The following is a 25,555-nucleotide window of genomic DNA, read 5'->3' as shown; positions in this document are numbered from 1 at the left end:
ACTTTTGATCAAACTCATGTATATTTTAGAATCTCATAGAGACAACTTTATATCTTATATCTGAAACATTTGCGGTGTTGCTATGGTCTTTGGGATGGTTACTGTTAATGACTTAGTTAAGTAGGTATACCATTGATTGGAAAAGTGATCTCCCATTGTTCAAAGCTTCCAGGTATTTTTTTTTTTTTTGGTTTTAGTTTTAGTTCCAGTTATTATATGTGAGCAATTTCATGCTTGACTTTGAAAATCTCTTTATTCTGACATAATTTCAGATTTACCTAAGAGTTGCAGTGATAGTACAGAGAGCCCCACCGGCTCTTTACCTACCCCGAGTGTGAACATCTTACATAACCACCGAATAATTATCAAACCCAGAAAATTAACATTTGTACTCTGTGATTGACTAATCTAAGACCTAATTTGAATTTCACTGGTTTTCCAGCTAATGTCTCTTTCCTGTTCCCAGGATCCAGTCCAAGATCCCACATAGCATTTAGTTGTGTCCTTAGTCTCCTCCAGTCTGAACGGTTCCTCAGTCATTCCTTGTGACCATTCTTTGTCTCATGACCATTACTCTTTTGAAGAGTGCTGGCCAGTTATCATGTACAATATCTCTTGGTCTGGGTTTGTCCAGTGTTTTCTAATGATTGGATTGAAGTTATGCATTTTTGGCATAACCACGGGGGTGATAGTCCCTTTTGTCAGCATCATATCGGGAAATATTTGATAGTGACGTGACTGATTACTGGTGATGTTAACTTTCATCCCTGACTTTGAAGCTCTCTTGGAATGTTGCTTAAGGAGAGATTCCAGAAATGGGATTCCTGCCTCAGAGGATGTCATACTAGCTTCTTGTCCCTTTTAGTTTTCTTGGTGGCAGGCAGAATAAGGGAACAGTTAAGACCTGTGAAATGCTACCAGCCTAAAAATATCATTAGGGCTCAGGTTGGGGAGATCTTTGCAGAAGTTAGGAAAAGTATGCTGTAAAAACAAAACATCTAAATGGAGCTGTGTGTTGATGAACCTTCGGCCTCATCCTGTAGGTTGATACGTATCTTACCACTAGATGAATTATCTCTTTATGCATTACAGAAAACTCGTTTAAAGATTATTTTAAAGCAAACATAATAACAACACTATACATGGTTATATTAATATAGTCAAGTCCGGTTACAAACAGCACTGATGGTCCTCCATGTAATCCAGTAGGTGTCAGGCTGACTTCATCATTCAGCTTCATTCGTGGGTGTAACTTCCTCATCATTTGTTATTTATTTAACATAGCCATCTGTTGGTATCTTTGACAAGTCAGAAGGTGTGTTGGCCATGTTCCTCTTGATGTGACCAGACTGACTTTGCCCCGTAGAGCAAAAATTGGCTGGCATTAGTGGCCATACAAGGCTTCAGAGCTACCTATCTCTCAAGAAAGATACAGATTGACAAAAATAAGCTCTCACATGCAGGTTGGTAGAGTGGAAGGACCTTGGGAACAGCATGTCTGCTCTCCCTTCTCCCTAAGTTCATCCTAACTCAGCCTCTTCAGGAACTGGCTATTGTATCCATCTGGGCACCAGCTAAATGGCTAGGGGAGGTCATTGGGTTCCTCAGGGCTGGAGCTAGAAGTAGAGCACCAACTCAGAAGCTCCCACACAGGAGAACCAAAGGAGTTAAGGTGGGATCAGCCTTACACCACAAAGACCTGAGGAGGTTTGGGTAGGCTAGGGAGAAGAAGCCCCCGATGGAAGGTCCAAGTGACTTAGGTGACTGTTGGGCTCCACACTGTTTGTGGCCCACTGTTGGGGGCTGGTCTTGGAATGGGACACAGGTGGGTCTAGCTGGCTCAAGGACCTGAGGTGAAGCCTGGGACAGCTTTTGCAGGAGTTGTGATCTGGTGAAAACCTCCCACCTGTTGGCCATGCCTGGTCAGCTGTGGGCCTGAGACATACTCTCTCTCCCCAGGTAAACAAAGCCCTGAAGCAGAAGTCAGACATCGAGCATTATCGGAACAAGCTACGCCTCAAAGCCAAGAGGAAGGGATATTACGACTTTCCACCGGTGGAGACAAACAAGGCTCAGACAGAAAGAAAAAAGATGTATGAGAAAACCCCAAAGGAAATCGAGCACGTTTTGGATCCAGACCCAGAACTGTGTGCTCCATTCGCTGAGTCTAAAAACAGGTGCAGTGTCTAAGGGCTTCTCTGATGGTCCCAGGACCGTTAGTGGGATGAGGGCAGAGGGTGCCTTGGGTAATACAGCTCTGGTCTCTTGATCTGTCCTTAGGACTGTGATCATTGCTGGCTGCTGATCTGGACCATGCTAGTCTGTGCAAGCCAGTACTCCATAATGAGTTTAGAAAAAAATAAAATTGAAGCCATTAAAAAAAAAATACTTGGGCAAACAACCGTAATTGTCCTTTAGCTTAATAATATTTCCAAACCAGTAGCTGTTTCAGAGATGGGTAAAGATATAATTATCACACTCCTGGTTATGCAACTTCCAGATCAAAAGACATTGTATTTTTCAATTAATTATTGGCTCTTGTGTAAGAAAAGCAAATTTTATGCCCCACCTTTTCATTCAGCATCAGTAAATACTTACCACATACCTACTCAGAGCTCTGTGCTGAGTTCATCTCTTTAATTCATAGATTTGTTCATTTATTTGACATTTATCATTACCTACTCTGTACTGGGCACCCTGCAAGCTACTGAATACTCTCATGGCCATGTAGGCTTTTTCTCATTCATTCATTCATTCGTTCATTCCACTCATTTAGCATTTTATGGTAGACAAGACAGCCCAGTCATTGCTTTTGTGGAACTTAAGGTCTGATGGGACAAAAAGATAGCTACCCCCAGAAGTTTGTTACTCATAAGTGCAGAGGGTGTTTGCAACGCGAGGTGATATAACAGCCTAAAAGGGGGACCTGGCCTCAGAGGGAGGGTGAGGCCCAGCGGTTTGGATTGACATCATCCCAAGCTTTGTTGCTCACTAAGCAGAGAGTGAGCGACCTCACCTACTGGTTTAGCAAAGCTAAACATCTTTCTTCTTTCCTCCCCATCCTAAAGCACCTCCTTGGAAGCATTTTCATGGTTTGAGACCATCCCTTTCAAATATACATTCTCCTTGGCAACAGCCCCTTGGCTTTGGGCATGCCAGCTCTCCGATCCACGCCATACACAGCCTTGGCAGATCCACCCTCCACGAACCGGGTGAGACACAACAGCTCCCGCCCTGAGTGGGTATTTGTTAAAAGCACACATGACTATGTGACAGGCTCAGATGGGATCACAAGATCAAGGTGGGAGGAGGGGCCCAATTTTATTAGCAGAATTGATATCATTTATTTATAGTGAAGGAAAGAAAGAATTCATTTACCATGCTTCTAATTAGACTTGGTGGGTCTGATCAGCTGTTGATGTAAAAATCACACTTTGATAGGGCTCACGTGTATTGTGATACAACATGTATGTGTCACCGTGTTGATAACTGTAGAAAGGAGGGAAGAAGGGTATGGATTTTATAGGAAGGCTGGTGGCTTCTTCAGCTTGTAAGCTGCACTTGAGGACTTTTTAGTCAGGGGTCTTCTACAGACCGGGGCAGAGAGTTGCTTTTCCCAGGTTTTCTGCTGCCACTTGGGAAAAGAATCAAGAGTCATGTGCAAATACAAGGAACTTAGCTTGGAAGTTATTTGGGAAATACATAAAGTATTTCAGTTGAAGCTTTTTATAAGGAGAGTGGACACAACTTCATTGCCATAGACCTGCATCCCCACTGCTCAGCAAAAGCTCAGGCCAGATTCTCAAGGCCCTTCGATGGCCTGCTGATGCCGTCAGCGTGTATTCCATTCTCCATAAATGTCTGTTGAAAAAGGGATTGAACGACTCTCAAAATAATGTTTAAAAAATTTTTTTAACATTATGAAGGGGAAATATGGAAGATCCCAAATTGGGTGAGGTGGGTTAGGAATGGAGAGGAGACAAATAAGGGATGGGAATGGGAAGGAAAGGATTAACAGAGACAAAGAGAGTGGCAGTGACTTGGTAAGCTCTGAGGTGTTACTCTTTTCTTCTTCTTCTTCTTCTTCTTCTTTTTTAAGTTTATTTATTTTGAGAGAGAGAGGGAGAGAGAGAGAATCCCAAACAGGCTCTGCGCTGTCAGGGCAGAGCCCCGCACAGGGGCTTGATCTTGGGAACCGTGAGATCACGACCTGAGCTGAAATCAAGGGTCAGACACTTATCCAACGGAGCCACGCAGGCACCCCCCTGAGGTGGTATTCTTGTCACGCTCTGTCGTTGCCTCGAGAGGCTGCTCCTCGTGTGTGGTGTCTGTTGTCACAGGTTGGAGTTACCTGTTCATTGGTGCTCTCAGTTCAGCTCCGCAGAGGTTCTGCCCTCAGTGACGTCACCACTGCAAGGCCCACGTGAGGGAATCATTGTCCGGTCCAGGGGTGACCAGGATTTTACCCTGAGACCTAAATTACATCAAATCAGAGACAGCGTTTAGATTCCAAACGTTGACTCATCCCCACCTCTTTTAAAAGAGTCCTCACAGCTTTTTCTTTAAAGTCAGAAGAACACCCCCATTTTTATGTTATAAACTCTTACCCGGAGGCACAAAGAATGTAATGTAACTGAGGCAGATGCTGGCAGAGTCCCCCCCGCTACAGATTCCCATGGCCCCCACTGCTCTGGTACATCCTACATCCAGCAGCATCCTCCTTCCTGTGAGCATCTATGACTCTGATTTGAGGGCTTTTTCTCAGCAGCCCCCGCCAGAAGTGCCACGTAGCTGATGCGCTCTGGAGCAGTTTCAGTCAATGACAGATGGGAGCCGATGGGTAAACACCCCAGCAGGAGAACTCTGAGGCGTAAGCCACACTGTTGTAATAACCACATTTTCTAGCTTTTGTATTTGACCATTTGACTTCTGGGATCTTGCCAACTCTTAGAGAAACTGCCCCTCCCAGGGCTCTCTAGCCAATTCCTAGAGACTGGCAAGGGCTGGCCTGCAGGTGCCCCTTTTATATGTGAACCAAACAAGCCAGAGTCCATGCCCCAACCTCCTCCTTCACCAAGGGCTGTCACACTCTGGGCTCCAATCCCCCTGCCCTGACCACCTGAGGACAGGGTACCTCACAACCAGGAACAGCCCCTATGTCCCAGGGGGCTGCTGAAATTATTCCAGAAATCCAATCTGCGGCCCATTTACCCTGCCTTGCCTTCTCAAAGAAACCACAATAAAGTCTCTTGCCTTTACCTCCTACTGCCTTGTGACTGATCCTGGTGCCTCCCCATGTGGTGCCCCATGGCATGCCCCATCCCCTTGGAATTGTAAGTATAACAAACTATCTTTTCAACGGCGGTCACCTCCTGATCTGTTGGTCTTGCCATATCTAAATAAAATAAAGCCTACATTTTAATGCAACTATGCCCCATGCTTCTCCAGGAAGATTGAGCCCTAGCTGCCCAAAATACTAATCTGCTGTATATCATACCCTTTATCAACCTCCTTCCTGAGAATTCTCTAGATTGAGTCCTGGCTGCCCAAAATACTAATCTGCTGTATATCATACCCTTTATCAACCTCCTTCCCGAGAATTCTCTGTCTCATTTCCCCACTTCCCAACTTGTGCTTCCTGGAATCTCTTCCCAAGTAAACCATTTGCACTCAAATCCTCACAGAGCCTACTTCCAGGAATACCCAACCTAAGGCAATAACTTACAAAGACAGAGCTGCTCTGATGGAAGCAGGGCCTCGGCCTCCTCCTCCTCCTCGCTGGTTTATGTTCCATCCTTATGGAACCCGGGGTTTCCACAGAACACAGTTTGGGAACTACTTTCTTAAACTTTATTGTGGGATCAAAAAACCTCTAAAAATGCAAATAAAATTTATCACTATCTGTGCAGCAGTATTTTCAGAGGTAAAAAACTTTGCAAGTTTCAAAATGTATTAACTTTTAAAGAATATAGCAAAATACAAACAACAAATGAATGTATCTAATGGAACTCCATTAGAGAGGTAATTCCTCTACCAAGAGCCTAATTTATTTCTAAGTAGTTGCTTACACACCAGGCACACATTAGTGGTCTGTTCAATTGAGATCCATGTTAAATAGCAGCCTTTAGGCTGGGTATCATAATGGAACACTGTCTTTGATGGAAAAGGAGACTGGAGTGCACCCCAGTGTCTAAGTACTCACCCACATTCATGGTTCTTGAAAGGGTTCACAGTCTCGCTATTGTATTTCTAATACTTCCAAAACAGCCTACTTAAATGTCAATTGCTAATCCTAGTATTTACTGCCCCCCCTCCCACACCCTTATTAGTAAATCTTTTCTAAATGGGCTAATTGGCAATCTCAGTACAGTTGTGAAGCCTGCTTTTTTAAAAAGTGATTTGTAATTAGGTCAAGGATGAGAATTCTTTGGGATCTGCCTTAAAGTGTGAATCACTCTGTATCACAAGGTCGTGTTCCATTCCTAAAGGAAGCTTCTAATTGCAGATAACGACAGGGCAGTTTATACTATTAGGTTTAAGCTCCTATATTAGTCAGGATTCTTTTGGTTGCAAATGATGGCAACCCAGCACCAACTGGTTAAATACAAAGAGAATTCATCAGTGAATGTGAAAGGTCAAGACTTCAGGCATGACCAGATCCAAGGGGTCATACAATGTCCCCCCCTTTTTGGCTTGCCCTCTCATCACTCTTAGCTGGTTCCTCTTCAGGCTCTTGCCTCATAGTAGAAAACTGGCTGCCAGCAATTTTTGGCTTATATCCTGTCCTCTTAGAAACTTCAATGCCAAGAGAATGCCTCTTTCCTGGTTGCTCTGGTGAAAGCCCTGAGACTCAGTCTCATTAGACCAACTCACATGACCACCCTCTAACCGATCATTGTGGCCATGGGGATGTGATGCTTGATTGTCCAGCCTGAATCACAGGCTAACCACAACAGGAAGGATAGCCTCCGGAGAACATCATAGTGCTGTCACCAAAAGAAGGTTAACATGGGTATCAGGCAAGCAGAGATCACAGAGACTCTCTAAACACATGTAAGCTCCTCATAGTGAGGGAGCAGGCCTAATAATGTCTATTTTATCCCCTAGGCCAATTGCAAGGGTAGTGTTTCACCTTGGGAATTCTAAGGGCTATTCTAGACTAATAATAGCATGTCACTCTCATGCCATCACTAACTGGGTGTGTGATCATGAAGAGGTACATATATGTATACCTGCCAGGTTTCTGGCTCCCCGCATAGTCACTGGGAATAAAGAATGTGACCTCTTCACCTTTAACCCATGAATGGATAGAATCTTGGAACGGAGACATAAAATAGGTGGTGTTTGGGGAAGTCCCTGAAAATAGATGCTCTGAAGTGCCAGTTATTCACAGGGAGAAACCGATTGTTGGATGACAGGGCAGTAGCCACCTTTGTCACTCAGCAGTGTCATGTGAAACCGCCTACCCCCATCGGGCCTCACTCCCCACTTGTAAGAGTTGCCTCTTCAGGAAGAAAAGCACAGCCACAACCCTCACGGTGTTCCTGTTCCTTCCTCTTCAAAAAGATGCCTCAAATGGCAAGTGTAAGCAGACAATGGTGACAAATGTATGCATTTCCTGAGGGAGCTGAGGGGAGCCTCTCAACATGCTATGCCCTGGGCCTGGAATGTTCTGTGTAGGATTGGCATGTGGCTGGCTCTATTTAGGTCTCAGGTGAACTGTCCCCCTCTCTATCCTATCTAAAGTTGCCCCCGTTTTAGCCATCCTCTGTCACATCATCTTTTTCTTTTTTTATTTTCTTAAGTTTATTTATTTTGAGAGAAAGAAAGAGAGAGAGCACGAATGGGGGGAGGGGCAGAGAGAGAGAGGGAGAGAGAGAATCCCAAGCAGGCTATGTAATTAGTGCAGAGCCCAATGCAGGGCTCGAACTCACAAACCACAAGATCATGACTTGAGCTGAAACCAAAAGTTGGACACTTAAATGATTGAGCCACCCAGGCACCTGCATATTATTTTTCTTAATAGCACTTACCACCCTCTGAAATATTGTGAATTGTCTGTCTCCCTAATTAAAATGTAAGCTCCAGGATAGCAGGGCCATGTCTGTCTTGCTCACCGTGGATCCTTATCATTTTCCACAGTGCCTAGCACATGGTAGGCATTTGGTAAATATTGGATGGATGGATGGATGGATGGATGGATGGATGGATAAGTTCCAAACTGCCTCTTGGTTTACGGCTTCTCAGACCAGAAAGGAATCCACTGGGGGAAAGGTAGAAAAGAAAATCTATCAGTATTTACAGTATTAAGTGGCCCATTAGCCACAGGATTTATTAACACATCATGAAATCCTGCCTGTGAAATCAGAAAGATTAAAAAGAACAGCAGGCTAACTGAGTCAACAGTCAACAAAAGCAAGTTTGTTCTCCAGCATTTGCTGTCCTGGAGGGTCAGGTCAAGGGAGAGTCCCCGGCCTTGCCATCAGCAGCATTTTAGATGAGGTTGTAGTGTTGCAATTGATTATAGTTACCGAGTTTCCATTAGAAGAGTATTTACAATTCAGCCAAATGCTTATAGCATCTAGGAAAACAGAAACAAAAACAGAAACAATCTTTTATTCCACTATTCCTATGGCCTCTGATGGTCGGAGAGCAAATAGCATGAATTCTGAGATCTGCAAGGCAAATCCAAACCCTTCATTGGTTGCCTGTAGTTTGGATCAGTGGAGAATTCCATCTGTCAGGGCATTTGCTACATCATAACAGTTGTTGGATTTTCTTCAGGCAACAGATGAAGAACTCTGTCTACCGAAGCCGGCAGTCTCTGAATAGCCCGAGTCCTGGGGAAACGGAGATGGACCTTCTGGTGACTCGGGAGCGACCCCGGCGTGGAATCCGTAACAGCGGATACGATGTAAGTGTCTGCTGGGCCAAGGTGATTATAGGCTTTGCTTTCCCATAAGAGCAGCGGAGATAGAGCACCCCAAAATGTTTCACTTCACTATATATTTGTGGAATTTAAAAGTGCACTAAAATGTTTTCTCTTTCATTATTTGTTACTACCTCTTTTGCAAGTAAGACTACTTGGAATGTGTCAGAGTAACAAATTACGGCTAAAAGGATTCTGATTTCTGAATCCAACCATTTTATGAATAGTACAATATTGATCTTAAGTCAGTAGTGTTTCTAAATGTTCTTAATTTTTTCCCCTCTGTCCTTAAAACTCAGTAGGAACCACGGCTGTGAGTTAGAATTCATTTGAACACAGGCTTCTTTTAATCCATAGCAGTGTTGAGAAGTTGGATTGGTTCCTGATTTCATAACTCCTCAATATGCCATAGAAACCATGAGATGTCCAACGGAGTGATTTGGTGATTTCATATGATGAAGCCCATGCTTATGTTCAGTGATGTCTCCAAACTGAAAAAATTGTTCTAACCCCATCTAACTTCCCAGATGAGAGTTACAGTGTGGTGCCTCACATCCAGCCGCTCACATCCTGTTAACGTAGTTGTACCCCTGAGCATACATGAATGCGACTCTGGTGGAGGCATTCAGGAATGCTTCACCCTACCCCAGAATTTCAGATGGCCTTAAATCTACTCTTAGGTTTTATGAAAAAGGTTTCTTTCCCATTCTCCTAAAATATTTCTCTAATTACAAATAAGGTTTTTTTTGTATCAAGAGTTATGATTCAAAAATGTCTGGATACAGTTTTGTTATCATCTGTGAGATTGTGATTTGCAAATGACACTCGATTTCTTAAATATACCATGCTGATTTGAATACCAAAAGATTTTTCCCCCCTCAGGATTGGCCATTGTTTGCCACTAAATCTTTAGGTGGGATTTAGGTGCCACTAAATCTTTAAGTGGGATTTTAGTGATTCCATTAAAAACAAATATTCTGCCTAATTTGAATTTCTGGTTACCTTACATTCAAACTTGACATTTGTGTTAGTGGTAATAATCTTTTATTTCTGTTTTTCTTTTTTGTATAAAACAAATTCATAGTTAATTTTATAAAATTCCAGATACTTTGGGCAAATCTTTTCTTTTCCTCCAGGTGAAATTTTCCAACATTGATTTTTCTCCTCATAAAAATATTTTTTATTCCAAACTCGGCCAACAATTTGATAATCAGCCAGTGGTTAAAAATCAGGTATTTGAGTTTTCCAGCTAATCTCTCCCTACGAACAGTGAATATCTTTCCTACATGCTTATAGTTTCAGGGACTCCTTTTGCTCGGGCATTCCTGAGGTATGATAGGATTCTTAAACATATTTCAAGATTGGAAATAAATAGGCATCTTGTGAGAGTCTAGGCACAGACATTTTTACAGTTTGGGGAAATAGGGCAGAGATTTGCCTACTAGTCTTGAAAAGAGGACAGTGCAGTTGTTGTTGTTGTTTAACTGCTATATGCCATGACTTGCCGTGCTGACTTCATACTTTTAGACCGCCACATTAGTACATGACTTACAACAACAGAAGGAAGGAGGTGATATTTAAAAAGAGGTTGCTTACCCTCACACTTGTATAAATATTCCAATTATAGATTGCTTTCAGGGAAGCCCTCTTCATTCTCATCGATTTTTCTTAAATATACATGTCTTGAGAATTGCATATCATCTCAAAAGCATAAGCAAAGATAAGTTTCCTTAAGACAAAACGATCACCAAGGGACCAATTTTAAGAATTTAGACTGTTGTCTGTAAGAATGCAGTTTGCTTCCTGTTTCTCCTCCTGTGCCTTTTGCTCTGATCACACGAAAAGCACCTCTCATTTATTGACTGCACACAATAGACCAGCCTCTATTCTAGTCAGTCTTTTTATGTACGAATTGAATTTGTACAGACACCAATGAGGTAGGAACCCTCCCTGCACCCATTGTACAGATGAGGAAACCCCGGCACAGAACAGTTGCATCATTTGTCTCCCCAACTCCCAGAGCCCATCCTCTTAACCGCTGTGCATATAAACCCACCACACTATCTATCTGCCTTCACATGACGTAATACGTATCCTGTGTCTCTGATCTCACCAAGAGGCTGGATGTCAGGTTTCATAAGAATCCTTGCATGGATAACTCATACCAGCAAACAATAGCCCAGCTGATAAAGTAGGAAAAGAAGACAGTCATAGCTTTTCTCAACTTGATTTTCCAAAAATGCCAGGGCACTCCTGACAAAAGAACCCATTAGCCCAGCAGTGAACAGGTCATTCAGTTGGAAGCATGTCCTTCTTCCTACTGGGTCTGGGGATCTTGAAGCCAGGCCAAGATTTCCAGTCATTTCTGCCAGATTAGGGAACACCAGGGGGACTGGCTCCTTGACATGATAGAAACAGAAGCAGTGGGAGATTGATTTAATTTCTCCAAAGCTGACTACGTTAGAATCCCAACAAGAAAGCCTGGGTGTAAAAATAAATTAGTAAATAAATAAATAAGCAAACACACACACTCGCAACACAGGCAAATCTGAGCCCCGGGACTGATGGCAGCCTGGATTGTTTCAAAATGTTTCCATAGAGCAGGATGTGTTGGGGCCTGCACAAGAGACAATCAGCTCCGAGGGCTTTGGGAATCTCTATGTTTTGCAGCAACAATTCTTAACCTCTTTGTCCCCCCTAACAGCTAAGGGATGCAACACACTCCTGGCAGTCACTGTGGCTCACTTGGGTAGTAATTTTCTAGGAGTAATTTTCTTAACCCCATTAGACAAAATGCATAATTTTAGAAAGATGTCCCAAACTGATCACTGCTAAAAGGCCAGACCATATCTTTAAACTAACTTTGGCATTGAAATGAATTCCTTCCAGTGCATAAAGCAGGTAGAAAAAAAAGTCACCTTAATATTTAAAAGCAAAAATGCATCTGTTTCAAAGTATTTTTCTAAATGTTATTTTCTGAATGCAAGTCATGGAAAAAATAATGAGGTGATGAGGAGGGAAAAGAAAATGCCCCAAATGTGAATGATCAGGTAGAATAAAGACCCAAGTGATCTTCCCTATGTCAGCCAAATTAGTAATCCCTTTATGTGGTTGAGGAATCAACCTTTGCTTCCAAAGGACAAGGAATAATCATATTGTTCCCCCTGACATAAAAATACACATCCTCAACCTTGATTTGTGTTTGGAGTTTTAAAAAATGTGACAGAAATGGGGTCAGGTATACATGTGCCTTGGCAATGAGGGAGACTCTGGAACAGAACGTTTGAACTATAACTTTGAAAATGAATGCCCACCTCTCAGAAGCAGAGACCTTTACAGGCTCCTTCTCCTCAGGTTTCTCTCCAGCACCTTGGCCAAGCTCCACACCCTGGTGGTCCTCAGAGAGCCTTCATGGTAAACCCTAACATGTGGCTGAAGGGTTTGAAAATGTTGAGGATGACTGGTCCACTGATGCCTCTCAGAAGAGGTGGTGTTGAAGGTTCTGCTGTCAGGGCACAGCCACCAGTCATTCCAGGGGTGTTCTCCAAGGAAATGTGTGGAAATGTTAGTGACAGCCAGATAGCTTTGCAATTGAGAAGTACATGTAAATCTATAATAAGAGGTACAGTATCAGGCAAGATTCTGCTGCAGAAAACAGAAAACATCAAGCCATTGGAATAGGCCAAAAATGACTGTGCGGAGTTAGGCGCTCACAAAACCTTTGGAGGGCTGGCAGTGTGTTCTGGGAGAGACTGAGAACAGAACCCCAGGGCTGGCCCTGACGAGGGCCAGCTGCCTCTGCCCCCAGCAGGACGGTGGGGAGGTGGTCTGCCCTGGAACAACCAGGGAGCAGAAAGACGGGCTCTGGCTCATTTCCTCGGCCCAGCCTGCACATCAGTGCACCTCACTGACAGAACCCCGTGTCCTGCATAGCCACCGCCGCGGAGAGGGCCCCAAGCGAGGATGGGCCTGTCAGCCTGGCACTGGAGGAGCACCCGCGGCAAGGAGGTTGTGGAATGCTGGCCGCCATCCCCACAAGTGAGAGATGCGATGAGAATTACCAGCCAGAGCAATATTTGGGGAGTGGTGGGGAGACTAGTGGAGGCACGTTTGGCCAAGGGGAAGATGAAAGCATCACTCAGAGCTTAGTCCCCAGCCTCTGGCTGAAGGCGTGGGTGTGCTGTGTCGTGTGTAATAGGGCTTTTATTTGCTGGCGTCTCTCAGCTCACAGGGCAACCAGCTCCCTTTGTGTCAGGTGAACGGTGGTTACTAGAAAGAAAGGAGGCCAAAGAATCAGAGCGGTTGTTTTGATGGGTTCCATCTGCAGCGGAATGAAATATGATCTGGAAAGCCCCGACTGCCTGTAACAGTTCGTAGCAAGTCTGAGGCCTTCTAGGGAAATTTGTCAATCCTATATTATTAATGGAAGCCTCTCCTCCTCACTCCCTAGCACATCGCCAGCATCTTATGGCTTTGGGATGATGGTCAGAAACCAAGGAGACTAGTGCTGCTTGGTGTTCCCAGTTAAGGGGTGGCCAACTCTTGGTTTCATCGGGAGGCAAATGGGTGGATTTCAGCATTTTGTTTGTTATGCTCTGAACTGGGTGCTCTCGTGTCGACCCCACCCTCACCGCCATCACCCTCTCCGCATCCAAGCTGGGACTGTCTTACCTGTGTCCTCCCAAATCAGCCTTTAATCTCTTTCTCCTACCTCTGCCAGCTAGCTTAAGCTGTTAATAAGCCTGGCTTGATACATTGTCTCAAGTTAATTTATGCCATATTATATTTTATCGGGGGGGGGGGGGCTTTTGATCCTAAGGATAATAAGAAACCAGTCCCCCAGAGGGTGCTTAGGCAGCTCAATTGGTTGTGCATCTGACTCTTGATTTTGGCTCAGGTCACCATCCCAGGGTTGTGGGATAGAGGCCTGCATTGGGCTCCATGCTGAGTGTGGAACGTGCTTAAGATTTTCTCTCTCTCTCTCTCTCTCAATCTCTCCCTCTGCCCCTCTTCCCTGCCCACGCTCTCTCGTGCTCACTCTCTCTCTCAAATTAAAAAAATAGAAAAAGAAAATCAGTCTCCCTGATTGAGCCCAAGGCAAAGTAGTGGAGGTGTTTGGTGGTGAAGGGGGCGTTTTGCTGTAGTCCAGATCTCACCAGGCTGGTGGCTGTCCAGATACTTGCTAACCCCACAAACATGGAGGCCACTTTGCAAGTGGGGAGCAAGAAGTAGATTCTCTTTGGCAGCTTTGGAAAGGACTGGGCCAGGTTTCAGGATGGCCCTGTGACCTCACTTGGAGCCAGGCCCCCCTCCAGGCCCAGGACTTCCCTACCATGCAGGCAGTTTCCCACTGGGCAGGAGACAGGCAACTTCCTCTCTGTTGTAAGCACGCAGGTGCCATCTGCTTGCTCATTGTCTCTGATTCCCTGAGCTCTGAACACTACTGCTGCTGCTCCTGATGCCCACCTGCCCATCCTGCTGCTCCTGGACTCTGAGACCTCATAGTCTCTTATGGCAGGCCAGGGTCCCCAGTGTGCTCTAGGTATGGACACCCGTAAGGAAAGGGAATGAAGCAGGATTAGGCAGAGTTAAAAGTCGGGCTGTGGTACAGACCTACAAGTCTACAAGGCCTCAGCTAACCTCACACGGCCCCGCAGAGTTGTTCCAAGTGCGGATGAAGCATCTGGGCTCTTGTACTCTGGCACTGACCAGCCATTGGGTGTCCGTGGGTGAGGCAGCTCTCTTTAGCCAAAGATAATTCCTAATGAGAGAATTGGCCTTGCTGATTCCTGCCGATGCCCAGGGAGAGCAAAGGCAGTTCCCAGTTGACAGCTGAGCGCTGGCCCAGCAGCTGGAGGAAAAGTCGTACTGTCCTAGCAGCAAAGGACACCAACCACTCCACCCCAGGTCCTTCCAGGAGCTGGAGACCAGCAGACTAATGAGAATCCTGTTTGGTTCTTCTAGCAAACGTTTACCAAGTGCTGTGGCAACCATGGCATCGTATGTGCATTGAACATCAGGGAGACTGATTTTCTTTTTCTTTTTTTTTAATTTGAGAGAGAGAGAGAGAGCACAAGAGAGCGTGGGCAGGGAAGAGGGGCAGAGGGAGAGATTGAGAGAGAGAGAGAGAGAGAGAGAGAGAGAGAGAGAGAGAATCTTAAGCAGGCTCCACACTCAGCATGGAGCCCAATGCAGACTCCATGTTGTGAATGCAGCATGTTGTGAATTCAACAATGTAGACCCTGAAAGACAAAGGGGAAAATTTAAATATTGCCCCCGAATTAGCTTTTGCATATATTCTGTTTGTACATTAGAGATTATGTATTTCTTTTCACACATAACTCTATACTATTGTATACACAGGCCATGTGTGCTGTACCACGTGGACAATTAAAGGGCCTTTCAAAGGTTTTACTTTCTTTGATTTTTTTTTAATTTTTTTTTAATATTTATTTATTTTTGAGACAGAGAGAGACAGAGCATGAACGGGGGAGAGGCAGAGAGAGAGGGAGACACAGAATCGGAAGCAGGCTCCAGGCTCTGAGCCATCAGCCCAGAGCCTGACGCGGGGCTCGAACTCACGAGCTGCGAGATTGTGACCTGAGCCGAAGTCGGATGCTCAACCGACTGAGCCACCCAGGCTCCCCTGATTTTTTTTTTTTTAATGTTCTCTGATTTCTACTTTCTCTGCTGGCATTAGCATGTAAGCCCCGCAGGTGATTCCACCATACTCCCCGTGTGGGGGTCTCTGGAGAAGAGAAAGATGGATTAACTCGAGTCTTTGCCCCAGGTGCTTTTACACACTAGCAGAACAGACAGGTGGAAGCACATGCAATAGGGCTGTGGCCGTGACTTTGGATGGGAAGAGGTCCATTTCTGTCTGTGCCACAGCTTCTGCAGATCCAGACCCAGACAGCAGTACCCAACCACTGCAGAAGCCACCAAATAGCTGGCAGAAGAGTCCTTCTAAAACATATGCTCTTACTTGTTTTTAAGTTTTTCTTAGTGTTTATTTTTTTGAGAGAGAGACAGAGACAGAGGATAGGCGTGGGAGGGGCAGAGAGAGAGGGAGACACAGAATCCAAAGCAGGCTCCAGGCTCCGAGCTGTCAGCACAGAGCCCGACGTGGGGCTTGAACCCACAAACCTCGAGATCGTGGCCCGAGCCAAAGTCGGACGCTTAACTGACTGAGCCACCTGGGTGCCCCAAACACACACCCTTATTTCAAGTTCTTTAGTAAGTTTCCCACAGCTCTAGGGGTAAGGTTAGACCCTCAGCTTCTGGCTCGGGACTCATCTGCTCTGAGCATGCCCTTCTATCTGATGCTCTCCACTCCCTAATCCACCCTTAGCTCTGGGCTCTCTACACCCTTCCCACATTTGTCATGTGGACTCACTTCTCTGTGTCTTTGCCTATGATTATCTCTCTGCTTAAAACATCTCTTCCCACCTACTTCATGCAGCCAAAGTTTCACAGTCTCAGCCCTACTGAATTTGGGGACTGGGTAACTCTTTGTCTGGAGGGCTGTCCTGTGCATTGTGGGATGTTTAACGGCATCGCTGGTCTCTACCCACTAGTTACCATAGCACCTCCCAGTTGTGACAACCAAAAATGTTTCCAAAAAATTGTACCCTCGGGGCAACCCACTAAGGATTGAGAACCAGTGATTCGGGCAATGCTTGCAAAACTTAGAACATTTTCTCCCCCAAAATCTTTTCCTTGACCCCATACCTATGGGTCTGACTTAGGTGTCTGTCCTCTGTGTTCCAGAAGCACCTGGGACTCACCTTCATCAAAGCCCTTATTCCTTGTCTTCCGTCTGTCGATTTACTTGTGTTGTTTCCTCCATTTGACTCCTCAAGGACAGGAATCATGTTTTATTCATCCTGGAAACCTCAGCACTCAGAATAGGAACGAGCACATAGTAAATGCAGTGCCTCTATTTGTTGAGCAAATGAACAAACAATTGTGTCAACCCCAAGTGGTGACTCCCGAGCTGAGACTTGAAAATATGGGGCAGATTTATAACTCTGAGTCATATAAACATTTGATTCGACTGGCTTATCAAAAGTGTAGATGAATGTATGTTACTGTTTGAAGTTCAGTGTAAATAGTGGTTATCAGTTAGGATGCTTGGCTAAAATGACAGAAAACCCGACTTGAATCAAATGGTCTTAAATCATGAAAGGAATGTACTGAGTACAATAAATCCAGGCTTGGTCTGATTGGGGCTCCAGTTGTATTTCTTCACATTATGCTGTGCTGTCCTCCTTATGTGTTGGATTCATCCATAGGTTGGCTCTACTAGAAAGTGGGTACAGCAGCCTTGGCCCCATAGCTACATACTCTGTTGACCATTGAAAGAGAGAATTTCTTTTTTCCAGCCATGAAACAAAGTGGGTTTTACTATAACGGAGCCTCTGAAGGTCAAGTGCCCACCCCCGTATCGATGGGAGGCTTAACGCTGATTGATTTAACTCAGTCAGACCTTACCATAAGACCTGGAGTAGGCTAGTCCTCCCCTCCCCCAGACCACTTGGCTGAGACATGGGGAGAGGAGTGGATGGGTGCTGAGGCCATCGGAGTATCTGCTACTTGAGGAACATTGGTAATTGAGCCTCGTAAGGAGCAACACCAGTGTCACCCTCCACATCACCGGTCCCTCTAGTCTCAATCTTCTCTTCTTCGGTAGGCCCTCCATAAAGAGAAAGATGAGAGCGGTGAAAAGCCAATGGCCACTGTTCCTCATGGGCTCAGGAAGTCTTAGCTATGGCAAGAAGTTGTGTTTTAGGGGCAGAGAAGGAGAAAGGGGGATTTTTTTGGATCCTGTCTGGCTTTTTCAAGACAGACCCGAAAGGAGAAAGAGCAGATCTGTGTGGGCGGTGGGAGCGCCTGTTTTGTCATGGGATGTCCATGGGTGTGGACTTTCAAAACTGATCTACTGTCTCCTCGCTGCCTGCAGCACCAGCTCCGCTAGGAAGATGAGGAAAAACAGGTGATGGCTCCCCTCAAAAGTGCACAGTGAAGTAGCTCCCATGAGAGAAGCCATTCTTAAGTGTTCTCATCTATAAAATGGGGTACGAATGGCACCTGCCTTACAGAGCTGTTGTAAGAATTAAATGAGTTAATGCAGATAAAGCACATAGAAAACATACAGTGAACATTGGCTGTTCTAACTATGGCTAACACATTCCAGGAGGGAGAGACGGAGACTATGTTTTGGTTCTTTTCCATTCTAGCACTTTGGACATCTCAGGACTGCTATGAATTTTATCACACATTGTCATATTGTGATTTATGATAAGAAATATATGTTTGGTTTTCATCCACTATTCCTGGCACAGAGCTCCAAAAACGCTTGGGATTTCCCAAGTGATGAGAAGATTAAGGTGTCTTTTGTTATGTTAATGAGGTGACTTGGAAAGCACCTAAGGATGGGGGCTGGTTGTCTGTAGAGCCAACCTTGTGATTAAGGGGGTTGGAACTTTCAGTGAAATTTGCAGTTTTGCTGAGACTTTTAAAAATTCCATTTGTAGGGCACCTGGGTGGCTCAGTGGGTTGAGCATCCAACTCTTTTTTTTTTTAATGTTTTTTTTTTTATTATTTATTTAGAGAGAGAGTGAGAAGCAGGGGAGGGGCAGAGAGAGAGGGGCAGAGAATCTGAAGCAGGCTTCACTCTGTCAGCACAGAGCTCAGTGTGGGGCTTGATTCCACAAACATTGAGATCATGACCTGAGCCAAAATCAAGAGTCAAACACTTAACCGACTGAGCTACCCATCTGCCTCTTGATTTCAGGTTGGGTCATGATCCCAGAGTCATGGGATCAAGCCCCACGTGAGGCTCAGCACTGAGCATGGAGCCTGCTTAAGATTCTCTCTCTCCCCCTCTACCCTTTCCCCACTCATACACGCTTGTGCACATGTTCTCTCTCTCTCTCTCTTTCAAAAAAAAAAATTCCATTTGCATGCCTATTGGGCAAAAGAAGTCACCAAACCCTTAATCTGAGCCCTCCTACCTGTTCTGAAGGGTACCAAAGTCCCTTTATTGTCAGAGAAGTTTTTGATTTTCAGCTCAGCGCTAATCACAGCTCCACCCAGTAAGGAGAACAGACTGAACAAATTCTGCACCTTCAGCAGAAGGCAGGCTCAGGAGGCAGCTGCTGCCTCCACCTGTGCCCTGCTAGCTTTTGTCCCCATAAGGTGAAGTGAAAACCCCTGGACTCTGGTTTCTAGAAGCAATATTGTGAATATGTGTCTGCTTCCTCAGTGGCAGGCAGCACTTGCAGTGGGGCCGTTCTGGCCAGGGCAGGCAATAGATGGAGAGAAGCAGTACTATTTTGTGTTGCCCAAGGGACCCTGTTTGGTGGAGAGAAAAACGGACATGGAGCCAGATCAAGTCATCATGGCCACCTAGCCCAGAAATGGATCCTGCTGAACCCTCCACTTGGTCTCTGGGACCTTGCTGTGAAGGTGCAGAATTTGTTCAGTCTGTTCTCCTTACTGGGTAGAGCTGTGATTAGCGCTGAGCTGAAAATCAGAGCCTTGGGGCAAATTCTTGCCTGGGTGAGGCAAAGTGATGTTGCACATACTTGTGTGTCCTAGGAAATATGGCCTTCTAAGACGTCTATCCACTTTGGGGCTCAAAACTCAAGAAATTCTGGAATAAATGGCCCCAAGAGCCCTTCGTCCCTTCTCTTCAACTCTATTCTGGATAAGGATGTCTCATGTGGTGTCTAAATGATGTGTCTCTTGATCCGATGGGGGCCCACAAATGTGTGGGGATGATCAATGATCCGGTAGAAGCTGATGGCGTGGGTGGAATCCACCTGAGGCAGAGCAAAAGAAATGGAAGTCTACTGAATACACTGCAAGGGAGTGGTGGGCAGGGCAGCAAAGGAGAGCCTGTCTGCCATGAGGCAGCCCATGGGAGCTGTTTTTAAAGGGGGAAGATGAGCAAGTATGGCAACTTATGGAATTTTCCCTTTTTTGGTAACTGGGCCTCGTTGTAAGTAGCCCATTGGTTAGTTAGCATCTGTGGATATTTTGAGGTCACCTGATGGGCCTGTCTGTAGTCAGCCAGGTGGTCGCTGTGGGCCCTTTCTACATTCCATTGCTCAAGCCCATTTGCCTAAAAGTGGCCTCTATATCTAATTCATTTTAGACACTTGGAAATGTCTTTTACTGGTAAAGGCTTTTGAGCAGAGAACCTCCAGGCTCTTTTTAAGATGAATTTCCACTTATTCATTCAACAAGTATGTATTAAAGTCCTACTATTTGCCATTCTGGGATGTAACAGGACACAACACAAAGTCCCTACCCTCACGGAGCTTCTGTTCCAGTAGGAAGGACAGGTAATAAATATCTGATCACACAGATGTTCAGCACAACGTCAGAAATGCTGTGGAGGAACATAAAGCCGGGCAACACAATGGAGGAAAACAGGAGGCACTCTTTATAGGTTGGCTGGGGTGAGGCTGTCTGGGGAAGTGACTTCTGAGCAGAGACCTGAAATGAGGGAGCTAGCCAGGTTGGCCCCTTGGGGAAGAGCGTTTGGGCAGAAGGAATAGCAACTGGGAGGGCACAGAGGAAGATGCATGCTTGGGGAGCTCAGACAACATCAAGGACACTCATATAACAGGGTACTCCTTCTTGATAAAAGGTCTCAATTTCGACTCCTTCCTTCATTTCATCCTCAGATCTCATCCCCAGCAAGTCCTGTCAGCTCTCTTTCAAAACATTTCTCGAGCTCATCCACATCTTCTTTGTACATGACCACCCTAATTCAAGCCCTTGCCATTTCTCCTTACCTGGATTCTGCAAGAGCCTTCTAACTTGCCTTCCATAAATTCCAATCACACTTCTCCCTTGCTTAAAATTCCTCAAGAGTTTCCCATTGCCCTTTGAAAACACTCCAGCCTTCTTACCACGGCCTTCAAGACTCTACGTGATCTGGCTCCTACCTGCCTTTCTAGCCCCATCTCCTCTGACAGTTGGGGCTCCAGCCACATGGTCCATGTATTGGTCAGCTCAGACAGTCCTAAGTACCACGGACCTGGTGACTTGAAACAACTGCAATGTATTTTCTCACAGTTCTGGGGGCTAGACATCTAAGATCCAGGTGTTGGCAAGGTCGGTTCCTTCTGGGGGTTGTGTGGGGAAGGATCTTCAGGCTTCTCTTCTTGGATTCTAGATGGTTGTCTTTTCCCTGTCTTCATACTGTCTTCCCTCTTTACATGCCTGCGTCTAAATATCCTCTTTTATAAGAACACCAGGCATTTTGAACAATGGCCTCATTTTAACTTAATTACCTCTGCAAAGACCCTATCTCCAAATACAGTTTCATTCCCAGGTCCTGAGATTAGGACTTCAACATATGAATTTGGGGGGTTCACAATTTAGCCCATAACAGTCCACCTTACTTTTTCTCAAATACTACAAGCTCTTTCCCTTCTCAGGACTTTTTCATAAGCTTCCCCTATGATCTTCCCATGGCTAACCCCTTCTTCAGGTCTTCAAAAATGTCACCTCTTCAGAGAGGCCTTCCCTGACCATCCCCATAGAATTAGCGATGTTGGCCAAGCCTTTTTGTTTTGTTGTAACTAAGGCAAATTTTATGATAAAATGTATAGGTCTTTAGTACAAGTGGATGAGCATTGACACATGTGTGTACCCTTATAACCACCAGTCCACTCAAAATTTAGGACATTTTACCCCATTCCTCATGGCACTCAGTCTGCACCATACCCCCCTCTGGCAACCACATTCCTGATATCTACCTTCATTGTTTTACCTGTTCTTGGACTTCATATAAATGACATCCATCATTCAGCATGTACTTGTTTGTGTCTGACTTCTTTTGCTTAGAATTCACCTATGTTATGGTATGCATCTGTCATTTATTTACTTTTTTTATTACTGAGTACTATTGTGTCGTATAAATAGACCACTAATTGTTTGTCTGTCATTCTGTTGTTGGACATTTGGGTCGTTTCCAGTTTGGAGCTACCAGAAAGCACTGCCATAAATATTTTCACGTACATATTTTGCGAACATATGTGCTATGGTCTGAATGTTTGCATCCCCCCAAAATTTGTATGTTCCAATCCTAATCTCCAATGTGTTGGTATTAGGAGGCAGGGTCTTTGGGAAGTGACAAGGTCATGAGTGTGGAGTCCTCATGAATGGGATTCATGCCCTTGTAAAAGAGACCCCAGACAGCTCCCTCACCCCTTGCTCCATGTGAGGAGTGAGTCCTTGTGAGGGGGAGTCTTCCATGTAAGGATATAGTGAGTCCTTCTGGGTCACAGACCCAGAAGAGGACCTTCACCCAGCCAAGCTAGCATCCTCCAACTTCCAGCCTCCAGAACGGTGAGAAATACACTTCTATTGTTTATAAGCTACCTGGGCTGTGGTATTTTGTTCTGGGAACCTGAATGGACCAAGACAACCTTTTCCTTTATCTTGGATAAATATATGTAGGAGTGGAATTTCTGAGTCATAAGGTATATGTCCAATTTTTAAGAAACTACAAATATGTTTACAAAGCATGTGTACTATTTTATCTGCCAGCAATGTGACAGTTCTAATTTTACTCCTCAACCTCACCAACATTTGTCGTTATTAATCCCCTTCATTTTAGCCATTCCAGTGAAAGTGAAATGATAGGATTTCCCTAATTGCTAATGATGTCGAGCATGTCCTCATGTGTTTATTGGACATGTTATGTATCTTCTTTAACTGACATGTCTATTCCAGCCTTTTGCCAAATCTCTGAATTGAGTTGTCCTTTTGTTCTTCATTTGTAGGAATTCCATGTATATTCTGGATACAAATCCTAATATTTTCTCCTGGTCCATGGCTAGTCCTTTAATTAGGTGTCTGATAGAAAACCAGTTTTTAATTTTGATGAAGTCTTCGAGCTATAGAATATGCTCTGGGACCAGGCAGTAGGACTGAGCTGTGTCCTAAGCTGTGTCCCATGTTGAAATACTTTCTAGAAAGAAGGTACTCGGGGGTCCCAGCAGGGCTGCCATTTCCTTCAAGTTTGTTCTATGGTATTTCAAAGAGAAGCTGAAGTAACATGGATACTTAGCCCCTGTGTGGGCTGTCCTAGGACAACACTGAAAGGATCACAGATTCTCACTCTTTCCAGTAGGCACCAGGATTCAAGCCTAGGGGGGTTCATGTATTCAGGTGTGGAGAAGAAATGGCCTTAATTTCTTCTAAATACCTATGGCCTTTGCTGCCGAGTGATGATATGCCATAAGAATCCAAGATCTTCAATATGTATATATGCTCTGGGCCCATAATTCTACTTCTAGGAGTTTAACCCAGGGCTGAATCCATGGTTTGTGCACAGTGTTAATCACAAGTATACGTATTTCAGCTTTGTTTCTATAGTAAGGTGTTAGGACACCATCTAAAATAGTGGACGATTGCATATAGCCTGAAAACTCCATATAGCAGAATGCTATGACATCATTTAAAGGTATTCCCTATAATACGTATATTTACTGTCAGAGACATTTCACAATATTGTTGTATAAAAAAGGTTTTAAAATATTATATATATAATCCATTTTATAAAAAACCTTATATATGTATATATACATGTGTGTGTGTGTTCTGTTTATAAAACCATGACCCAGATGGCTCAGTCTGAGAGAGTGTCTGTGTTAACAAAAGTAATTTTTAAATACTTCTACTCCTTCACTCATATTTTTCATATACATGAAGGCTATTATATCATGGCCAGCAATACTTTTTAAATTTCCTCAGTTCCTCTCCCAGTCACATGTCATAGCTGCTTCTGCACCTCTCTCCAAAATCCCACTTAAAAATCCTGCAGCCCACATCCCTTCTGCCTGTTCTTTCTTTTCCACCTCATATTTTCCATCATGAAAGCTGGAGAATATGTGTGTCCAATGCTGCGCCCTCCTTGGAAGGGGGGAGGGGAGAAACTGAGCATTCTTCCTACTTGCCCAGGATGGGGTAGTGAGAATTGGGGAGAGAGGGTTGTTGGCAATGCTCCCGCATTGGTAATCTTTCTCCCATTTCATATGCATAGGAAGCATCTAGAAGGACATGCACAAAGGCCAAAATGTTAACAGTACTTATTTCTGGTGGTAGGATTAGAGTGGATTTTAATTTTCTTCTTCTTGCTTATCTGTGTTTTCTAATTTCCTGTCATGAACAGACATTCCCTGATTAATTTCTTAGAATTTTTATTGAAGTACATCTTGATTCATTTATAAAAATAGTTTTTTTTAAGAAAAATCATTCCCCAGTGCTTCACAAGAGTATGAGGTTGGAGAAGCAAGTACGGTGAACTTCAAGTTAAAGAGGTTTAAAAATATATTATCTTTGCCAGATGCAGCTCCCAACATTGTACCCAAGCCAAGCATCTGTCAACACTGGGAGGCTTGTCTTTGCTCCTGTCTCCCCCTTTTTGTCAAATAAAAGCAAAAGGTATTTTCAGAAATGTGCAAGTCAGGGAGAATGGCTTGGGACAAGTTAAGCCAGTAGACATGATTATGCCTTATCTGGAAAATAGGTACAACCATATGGTCCTCAGGGATGGGTGAGATAACATGCTTGGAAAACCCAGCACAAGACTGGCCCATTACTGGTCCTCAAGTACATTTGAGCACGTGCTATGTTAAGTTCTTTCACTCAGAAGGCAATTCCTGGTTCCGGCTTTGGGGTAGGCCCTGGGATGGAGGCTGTGGACATAAGGATGAGATGTGGGCTCAACCCTGTAGGCACTCCCAATCTATGGGATGAAGAAATAACAATAATGATAGAAGCTAATGATTATCAAATGCTGATGTGCCAGACACTCTTAGAAGAGCTTTATCTCTATATATTGGTGTTTTCCATCTTTCTAGTAATCTATGAGATGATTATTGTATAGTCTCGGTAATTATTGTATAGTCTGTCTTCCTGGTCACCGAAGTCTGTTTGTCCCTCTGTCAGAGCCCATTTCTGTGGTAAGGTAATGGATCTATTTAGATATGTACAAAGGGTAATCTGCCAGTTATAGGCAACATATTGAATGATCTATTTCTTCATCTGTAAAATAAGGAGAATCACAGTTGCTACCTCATAGATTACTGAAAGAAAAAATGAAATATATATAAAGCACTTAAAACAGTGTCTGGCACATAAGCTGTGAATAACTGTTAGCTGCTATTTTTGTTGTCGTTGTCCTTGTTATTTGTCTCCTCCTATATACTGGGAGCTCCTTGAGGGCTAGGTCACTATCTTATTAATTGCTGTATCCACAACTCTCAACCCAGGACCTAGGTGAAATAATAATTGTCTGTTAAGTAAAAGAGCAAATTTATCACTGCTCACATATTGCAAGGTGGGGAAGGAGGTTGGCAGGGTATTCCCTTCATGAGTAGACATCGGATTCCCCCCAGAATGATGACAGTAGGAGGAACCCAGGCCCTCCACAAGGCCTGTGAGAACCACAATGTCCTTCACAGATTAAAGATCAACTCCCCCATTTTATAGATGAGGAGACTGAGGCTTAGGGATTTCATGTGACTTGCCTGTGGTCATACAGCTCATCAGCACTCGAATGAATGTGTTAGGAATGTGGGCTCTTTAACATAACCTCAA

At 44.4% G+C, this 25,555-nt stretch overlaps 1 protein-coding gene across 1 annotated transcript in view; it reads left to right on the top strand.

The window, feature by feature from the left end:
- Positions 1-25,555, top strand: part of KIAA1549L (KIAA1549 like) — a 266,162-nt gene that overhangs the window by 213,113 nt on the left and 27,494 nt on the right. Inside the window, exons 15-16 of the mRNA XM_053203322.1 lie at positions 1,960-2,177; positions 8,785-8,914. Coding sequence (XP_053059297.1) covers positions 1,960-2,177; positions 8,785-8,914 — 348 coding nt within the window. The remainder of the gene's footprint in view (positions 1-1,959; positions 2,178-8,784; positions 8,915-25,555) is intronic.

This window comes from Acinonyx jubatus, chromosome D1 (assembly GCF_027475565.1).
Source record: "Acinonyx jubatus isolate Ajub_Pintada_27869175 chromosome D1, VMU_Ajub_asm_v1.0, whole genome shotgun sequence".
NCBI lineage: Eukaryota > Metazoa > Chordata > Mammalia > Carnivora > Felidae > Acinonyx > Acinonyx jubatus.
Note: the sequence above shows the minus strand (reverse complement) of the source record. Positions and strands in the feature narration are given on the sequence as shown.